Genomic DNA, 8921 nt, shown 5'->3' with positions numbered 1-8921 from the left:
ACAAAATGGCAGCAACCACATTATCCGAGCAATTAAAACAGAGGCCTTTTAGCCCGTCCCGCAAGGCAAGAGGTTGGAGACTTTTTTTTTTTTTTTTTGAGCAAAGAAGAAAGGGAGTTAAAAGAGAAATAAATGTGTAGAAGAGGTAAGCATGGAAGCTCAGAAGAAATGCCAGCCCAGCACACCACTCACTTCCCAGGAGCCGACAACTTGTGGCAGGGATGTTGGGTGGCTGGGAATGTTCGGAAGGTTAGGAAGTCCCCCGTGACTGTAGAGAGGCATAATCTGGGGTGTCTTGCTCCTTAGGGTGTGCATCCAGTTAGGAGTCCGGCCCCCTGAAGTGTCAGGTCTGCTGGATGTCTGGCCAGTTGGGCTTTCATACAGGTTGGAACGATGAGGTGGTTGAGGCCTCGGCCTGGTGCTGCTGGGCCAGAAGAAGAAGCTTGGCGGACAGGCAGGAGAGAAGGCGGGCAGAGCCTTCTGTCCCTGGCCAGACAAAGAGGACGAATTTCTGCAGCGTGGGTTTTAAAGCGTGTGTAGCCACAAGCCGCCCCAAAGCGATGTTGCAGCCAGGCTCTTCGGGATCTCCTCTGCTGGTGTCTAATAAACCAAAAAAGGGTTAGACCAGCAAGAGTGCATTAAGGCCCGGATGGTAAAGAAGACCAGCTACGGAGGGCAAGCCCAGGCCCACATGCGTGATGTGGGTTACTCCTCTTCAGTTCCTGGCTGAAAAACCTCACCACTTCCACCACCACTCTCTCTACTATTTCAGTAAACTGTTTTCTTCTACCACTGGGATATGAAGTCTTTCTCCCGATAGGATTAAAGTAAAGATGCAAAAGGCCCTTGGAGGCAGGAAAGGGAGAGAGCCACTCGGTCCAACCGACAGGAATCCCAAGAGTAATAGAAAATCAGGGCGCGCCTCCCTACGCCCCCCAGTGCTATAAACAAAGGCAAGTATCTGTAAACACAGCTCGTGCCCACCACGTCGGCCCAGCGCCGCCTGACCCGAGGGGAGAAAGTTCAGATCGCTTTGGCCTAGTTGTTCTAACCCCTCGCCCTCGCGTTGTCAGCTGCCCGCAGAAGAAACCCGCAGAGCCACTCGCCCGACTCTCCCCCAGCGCTTGCGAATTTGCCCGCTGCAGGCGGCAGGCTCAGTGTGGGCACCCGCGAGCCGTGGGAACCCCTGGGGACCCCTGGGATATCGGGGGAAGGTCTGTGCCTGGAGTCGAGGTGCGAACATCACCCCGAGGATGGGTTCCAAGATGGAAACCCTCTGGCAAGCCTCCCTAACACCAGATTTATATACGTGGTGTTCCATGAAACAAACCGCTTTTTAATACATTTCACCTTTCTTCCCCCACCCCCTCTACTCCCTCGCTCCCCCTCCTCCCCACCCCCTCCCTGGCCTGCCGAGTCCTTTATGGCACTTCAGTTTCTCTGGTTCCTAGAGCAGAGATTCCGGCTCTAGCCAAGACTACGGGCAAAGGAGGCCTCCGGGACTTCCTTTCGGGATGTGCTGGGACTCGAGGAGACCAAACCTCAGGTGGGGTGAAGTCCCCAGCGGCTAGTAGCCTGGGAGGGAGCCGCTCGCTGGGCTGGCCTGGGGCCGGGAAGACTTCAGACACTGCACAGTTAATATTGAGTTCCCTGTAGCTCCTTGTAAATCTAGCCCCTCCATCACCCCCCTTTAAATCCTTGGTTGTGTTCGCAATTTCTTACTTGATGTAAAATTCCTTGTTACCTAATCATGGACTTTCCCCCAAAAGCTCTCCCCCGACTCCAAGGCCAGCACCAATGAGAATTTGTTTGGAGATTACAAACAAAAAAGTCCTCTTTTCCTCCTTTTTCTTTTTCTGGACAAAAGACCTACATTTTGAATTAAAAACTATAGACTATTTCCTGCGGCTGCAATAACTCCTGGGATCTTCCTCAAGTCTCCTCCACCTAAAACACGTTCCCCAAACAAAAACCAAAGGCCCCCCACAGAATGACATCCGGTTGATTTCTGGAAAACAAGAACACCTTTCCACCTTTCTAGTGAACTGCCAAGCCCTTTCTCTGGCCCAGGTCCTCCTAATACTGACTCCTGGGCCTACTGGGGGGGGAGGGTGTAGGGACAGGGGCGGGAAGAAGACAGAACTCCGATAGAACCCAGGTCCTTTAGCAGGATTTTCACCAAGAACACTTCCCTGCGGGGGCTGGAGCTCATGGTGAGGACTGATCCAAACTACTGACTCTTTCAAACAAAGTTAGAGGCAATCATGATAATTTAGTTTACTTCTGAATATTTTAAATATTATGAAAACAAGTATAACAGTTTTGTTTTCAAAACTCTTTTGAGGTATCAACCATTAAAAGATTGGGTTTTTTTTTGTAAAAAAAAAACACACAGTGGTTTATTGAATACTTACAACGTTTACACCTTCAATATTAATTAAATTCCACTTAGTTTTAGAGGACGGAAGTGCACGAAACAAGTAGCTGTTGGAAACATCTTCGAATAGAGAACGACCACAGATGATAAGACAGCACTAGATATCGACCCCAACGGAAATGTTAGCGGCCCCGTTTTCTGCTTTGAAATAAAACTTTATAATCCCCAGGAATATTTATATCCAAAGGCCAAGTATTAAAGATACACTTCACATACACACTATTGTCTGCTGTCTTTATCTGGAAGGGGTTGGGTAAGTGGGGAGGGGGCAACGCTGGTGCCTACGCAGCCGTGAGGGAACATTCACACACACAGAATCTACGAGACGACGGGATCCCTTACCACGCGGGAGTGTCCTCTTCATATTAAAATATGGAATGCTTTTCTTCAAATATCCACTTTTTTTTTTTGGAGGGGGAGGTGGGGAGCGGATGCCTCAAAGGGGGGCAAAGAGAGGGGAGGCAAATTGCACATAAATAAACCGGATGATTCCAAATGCAAGAAGTCCTCAGAGCGGAGCCTGGAGAGCTTGCCCGGAGTCCTGGGTCTGCTTCCGGCTCCTGGGCCCTGGCTCACACGCGCTCTCCTCCTCCTCCTCCTCCTCACTGCTTGAGCTCCAGGGCCCAGACGTGCTGCGGCCAGCCCGTCCGGCCTTTGGTTTTCTTGTCGTTGCTGCTCACTGTGCTTTTCAAGATTTCATTCTGGGCAGAGGAGAGGCGAAAGGGAGAAAAGTGCAAAGAGAAATTCAGAAGGGAGACCTGGTTCCACGCCACCCCCGCACTTTTCCGGCGAGAAAAGGAGACAGTGAGAGAAGGAGAGCAAGAGATTAGAGGTGGGACATTTTCAAGTCCTAGCTTCTGTAGAAAAGCTATGAAGGTTTGCGCAGCCCTAGCTACCGGCCGGCCAGGCCTCCCCGCGCCTGCAACGCTCAACTACCGGATAGGCAAGCTTATAAACAACCAGCCATTTCCAAGTCGTTTATGGAGGAGCTGGGGGTCTTTTCTCTGACTCCAGATGTAGGGGCGCGAGCGGGAGTGGGCGCTAAATCTGGTTTCCCTGTTTTCAATGGCAGTCCCAGGTTCGCGCTCTGGGGAAAATGGGGTTAAGTTCCCTCTGCCCTGGCCTGGGCTGGGGGCTATGGGCCCCCAGCGCGGCCGTGCCTCTCCTCCGAGGCCTCTGAAATCCCTAGTTATTCGGAAGGTCAGTAGATTATGCACAGACTAAAGCGCCGCGGGCCCCAAAGAAGAAAAATGAGACAAATGGTATTATTTTCCAGGCCCTCCACGGCAACAGCCCTGCTCCGACCACCACCAACCTATGGGCACTTGGTAGGAACTTGAGATAACTAATTTTCAGTTATAGTTCCATGTTACTGTTAACAACAATAACAATGACCATATTAGTATTTACTGTTTCTCTTAAAATGCTCATGCAAATAAAACAAGAAATGTCCAGAAAGTTCACTAATCTGGGAAGTTACGGTTTAACCTCATGGCCAGAGAGAAACTGGAGGTGCATTCTGAAGTTAAAAGTACTGATTTTATGTTTACCTTTACGTCTTCGGACCATTGTAGTAACAACCACAAAACTTTCTTAGAATCAGTGGTGGCCAGGTTCTCCAGAGAGGGATAGGGATCAATAGTGAAATAATTGCTAACTAGCGCTTCTTGGCGATTTATTTTAGAACCACCTGAGGGCAAGAGAGGACTGGAGGCCAAATGAAGGCTCTAAGAGACATAGAACACTTGGGCCAGGGCAATCGGAAGATCAGTGGGGACCCCGAAGTCCGAAAAGCTCGGCCGAAGTGCGGGTGGGAACAGCGCTAACCCGGAGGGAAGATCAAGCGCGCGAAGCATCCCTCTTAACCTCCTCCTGTAGCTGCTGACATCCTCCCCCATCTCCTCAGCTTCTTGGGGACACCATCCTTTCCAGAACCTGGTCCAAACAACCGTGGCTTAGGATGCAGCCAAAAAACGAGGGATGTCATTGCTCAGCCCAATTGGAAAGAGTCCGGTAGCACGGGTCCCACGAACCCCACACCCCTTGTGTCCCCTGCCCCTTGGTACTGACCAGCTCCTTCTTCCTTTTCTCTTCTTTCACATCTGTCTTCTTGATCTCCGCCTTGAAAGCCTCCGCTTCGCCATTCTGGTCGTCCTTGGCCAGCAGGTCCATGAGGTAGGCGATGTAGCTGGTGGCCAGGCGCAGCGTCTTGATCTTGGAGAGTTTGGTGTCGGCGGGCACGTTGGGGATACACTCGCGCAGTTCGGCGAAGGCGCTGTTGATGCTCTGAGTCCTGCGCCGCTCCTTGCGGTTAGCGGTGCCCCGGCGCTTCACCGGGCGCGGCCCCCCTAGGCCCGGGGGCCCGGCGCCCGGCGGCACCCCCCCGTAATGGGAGTGGTCCAGGCCGGCGGCGCCGCTGGCGTACTCGGGGCTGTAGGACAGGGCCATGCTATAGTCGGGGGGCGACATCTCGGGGTGGCCGATGAGCCAGCCATGGAAGTAGGGGTTCTCCTCGTGGCTGCAGCGGCTGGCGGCGGCGGCAGCGGCGGCGGCAGCAGCAGCGGCGAACGGATAGCCCTCATGGTGCACCACCGGGTGGTGGGGGAAGCCCCCCACCAGACTCATATCGCCCTCCGCGCCCCTCCACGCGCCCCAGCGTGCGCGTAGCCCCGCCGCGCCCTCGGCCGGGGCCCTTGCTTCGGCGCTGGGCGGCCTCCCCCACCCCCCACCCCCCAGCCCTCGGGCGCCCGGGCCGGCCCGGCAGCCGCAGAGGGGGCTGCTGCAGCCCGGGCCGGGATCCCCCGCCTGGCCCGCGGGGCCCGCCTCAGCAGCACTTCGGCCGCCGGCTCCCCATAGGGCGCGGCGAGCTTGTCCCGGCACCGTGCGCCCCTGGCCGCCGCCGCCGCCGCCGGCTCCCGCTTTGCTCCTCGGCCCGCGCGCCGGCTCCTGCTTCCCGGGCAGCTGCAGGGAGGCAGAATCCTCTGGTGCTCATGCAAAGGTGCCGGGGCTCCCGCGAGGCTGCTCTGCGGAGTCGCCGGGCTCCACCGCGGCCGCGATCCTGATACCGAAGCTAACTCGGGAGTCCCAGGATGAGTCCGAGCCGCGGTTGGGAGAGCCGGCCCGGCTCTGCAGGGAGGCGGCGGGGTCGACTGCTCACTGTGAAGCTACCTCCATGCGACCCTCCCCTTCCCGCCCCTTCCCCTCCCCCCCACCAGCCCGATCTGGGTTCTTGGGCGCTTATTGTTTTAATGAAATTTTTGGTTGTTGTTGTTTTGGTCCTTGAATGTGATTTTAGCAGCGAGTAACGTGTCCTCACTCCTCTCGGGCTCCCTCGGAGGGTTTTCAGAGAGGTCTCAGTGCATCCATTTTCTCAGATCCTTTCCTTCTTTCAGGGGAAGGATCTGGGGCCCTGCAGGCGCCTCGGAGTGCGAAGGCGGCGGCTCGGCTTCTTGGAGGGGTCTGCACGGTGGCCGAGGGAGCTCCCGGGTGGCAGCCGCGGCGGTTCTCCTGGGCTGGACGCCGTGAGGGGAGTAAGCGGATTTTCCCAGCAAGATCTCCATGTACAGCTACATCTTTAGGGCTGCTCGGGTTAATATATGTCGTCAGAGGCTCCTCACGCCAATCCCGGGGCGGCAGGGGCGGTGCCTCTTGCTCTCCGCAATAAACTTTTTGATGTTCTCTTTGCTAATTGTCGAAGTCCTCTTCCAGGATTGGCTGCCCCTTCATAACCATGAGATAATTAAAAGGAGGGGGGGCAGGGTTAAAAAAAACTTTTTTTTTTTTTTTTTATCAGCCAGAGGTTAATGCGAATGTTTAGCAGATGCTTTACTATTAAATTATTGTTTCCCCCAAGTCTCAAATCTTGAAGAATCCCAAGCCAGGTATAGTATCACTCCGTTTTCTTTTCTCGTTAAAAAAAAAAAAAAAAGGTGGAGGGGACGCAGATAACTCTTTTCGAAGTGTTTTTATAGGTATCCGAGGCAAGAAAGTAAGCAGGCAGCCTCGTGCCGTTTTTTGTGCCGTGGGGGGTGGGTAGCAAAGGCAGAGCGCGGCGGGGCCCCCGCAAAGGGGCTGCTGGGAGTCGGAGCTGTCTCCTGGCCCGGGCGGGCGGCGGGCGCAGCGCGGGGAAGGCTGCTGCTTTGACCTGGGCACAGGCTGGACATGCCCGTCTAGAGGTCTCTTTACTTACCCAGCACGTAATCCTGGCCGGGGCTGTCTGAGGTGGCTTCTGGTACCGTGGCCGCTTTTGAAGATCCTGGTTGAGACCCCCGGACCAACGGTCAAGCCGATTGTAAATACTCTTATTTCCATATTCTTCAGGGACAGCAGCCCCCGCGACGACCTTGGGCGATTTCAAAGCGCAGGCACCTCGATTCCCCGAATTTGTGATGTGGCCGGTATCGGTGTTCTCCTGGTTTAACTAGCCTGTTTGGTAAGTAACTGAATATTTTTTACAGCGTGTTCAGAGCTTATTTTCCAGTTTTTATGAACAAACATATAAATATATCTCTGCATTCCTGCCTCTCCCATAAAAGCGGGCATCTGTGGAAAGCAGGTTTAGTTATCGGAGGGGAACCATTAAACGGCAGTTTAAGAGGCAGACCCGGAGGACGGCTCGTGGATGTTTAGACTGCTGGCCTTAGTGATCTTGAACGCATTATAACGGAAAATGGATCTCCATTTGTAAGTCACCGGGCCGCAAGGCACCGGGCCGTGGCGCCCAAGTGGCGAGAGCATTTTGAGAAAGCTGGAAGAGAGGTTGGGGCAAGGGATGGACAGTGGCAGGAGCTGGAATTTCCCCGGGGCTTGGTTGGGAGTCGCGAAGGGAGACTGATGAGTAGATGAGGAGTGGGCCTGACGGAGTCTGGTGTGGAAAAGAGTGTCAGCCAGGACCCTGCTAGTGGTAAATTAGAGGAAGCTCAGGGCAGAGACTACAGAAGATCGGGCGAGGTGTGCGGATCTGGGACTCATCCCTGGCCCTGGCTGGGCTCACCCAGAGGATACCCTTGCCTTTACCTTGGGTATTGCCATTTGGAAGCCGGCAGGGTCAGGCCCCAGGTCTCAAAGGGAGTCCTACCCCAGGGGCTCCGTAAAGACAGTCCTTTCTCAGCCCGCTGGACGCTTTCCGCGGGGTCCAGAGTTGCGGTTGGAAGGCAAGGTCAGTGAGAATGGGGGGGAGGGTTGTTGGCACCCAACTCCTCTGCAGCACAGTTCCAGGGCCGGCTCCACGGGCCACTACAGCCCTGAGCAGCAGCACTGAGAAATAGTTTTTAGGCTTGAGGTGGCTGGGTGGTAGGAGAGGGGAAAGAACTGAGAGGGGCTCGAAATAGGCTCGCAAACCCAGTGCAGAAGTCCATTCAGGGCCCATCTATCCCCTAGGCAAAGGGTCAATTTCCCTGCATGCCCGCAGCATAGCATCTTAAGGCAGAGAACAGGGTGTGGGGAGAAGCTGAAATTGTATTTGTTGGTAAAGTGCCACTTGGGCATGGAACAAAATAGTGACCTAGAGCTTTCAACCCCCAACTTGGATGGGTCTGCGATTTTAGCACGAGTGGAATGTTTTAGAGCCCTCGTTCTTCAAGGAAAGAATATGGGAGTGTGGTGGGGCTCTGTTTACATTTTCACCAGGGAGGCAACCCCTGAATGTGTAAATACTGGTAGTTCAATCCTCTGACATTTGATACTTAAAAAAGAAAAAAAAAAGTCTGTTTATAAGAGCACATCTAGGCCTTGGAAGCAGGTAGACAAAGTTAAGCCGGTTGCACCCCAGCTGGAAACAGATAACAATTCAGGGGAACTAGTTGGTAGGTTGCTTTCAGACCCAGAGGGGGTTTTGGGAATGGAAAGGAAGAAGACGCCAGGCAGAAGGCTGAGTGGGGGTCTGGGATGCTGTATCCACCAGAGGCCATTGGCCTCAGTGTTGAGGCCATCAGAATTAGCCACTTTCCATCTTCCTCATGCTCTTTTAATTGAAACAAAAAATGGGCAAATCTCTTCATGGTTCCAGATTTCATGGCAAGTGATAAAGGAGATGGAGAACATGGAACAGAAAAAAGTCATAAAAGATTCTAATCTGAACATCAGTCCTCACTGACAGTGTCATTATCAGTTAATCACTGCTGTGTGAGGGTCTAGGGCTTCGTACAGCTCAGAAAGTCAAGCCCTGAGACTACAGCCTTAGGAAGGCAGCTTGGAGGCAGGGGACAAATGGGTGAACTCTCGTGTCCTCAGCTGTAGTTGGTGACTGGCAGAGACCAGACTGGCTGAAGGCCACTCTGAATGCACAGCCAAAGAAGTCCCCTTTTTTTCTGTCAGTGTCCTCTTTTGTACATTTTGCTGCTGCAGGTCTAGTGGGATGCTGGGTTAGTCTTTGCTTTGGAAGGCTGGGAGGCAAATGTGGTCTCTGGTTTGCCCCCCGTTTAGATGGCCTGTGCCTTCTGGGTGTGTGTGTGTGGGGTGGGGTGGATAGTGAATGAGGGAAAAG

The 8921-nt window shown here is 53.8% G+C and overlaps 1 protein-coding gene across 1 annotated transcript; it reads right to left on the bottom strand.

Annotated features, from left to right (window-relative positions):
• Window positions 1–2836: 2836 nt before the first annotated feature.
• On the bottom strand, window positions 2837–6026 carry HAND2 (heart and neural crest derivatives expressed 2). Its single transcript, XM_032855767.1, has 2 exons — window positions 4508–6026; window positions 2837–3138 (listed from the first exon to the last, which is right to left on the bottom strand). The coding sequence occupies exons 1-2, from the start codon at window positions 5060–5062 to the stop codon at window positions 3040–3042; spliced, it is 654 nt and encodes a 217-aa protein (XP_032711658.1). The 5' UTR covers window positions 5063–6026; the 3' UTR covers window positions 2837–3039.
• Window positions 6027–8921: the final 2895 nt, after the last annotated feature.

The sequence above is a fragment of the Lontra canadensis genome, unplaced genomic scaffold, assembly GCF_010015895.1.
Source record: "Lontra canadensis isolate GAN:19392208 unplaced genomic scaffold, GSC_riverotter_1.0 scaffold10, whole genome shotgun sequence".
Lineage (NCBI taxonomy): Eukaryota > Metazoa > Chordata > Mammalia > Carnivora > Mustelidae > Lontra > Lontra canadensis.
This window is presented reverse-complemented; position numbering and strand designations above follow the sequence as displayed.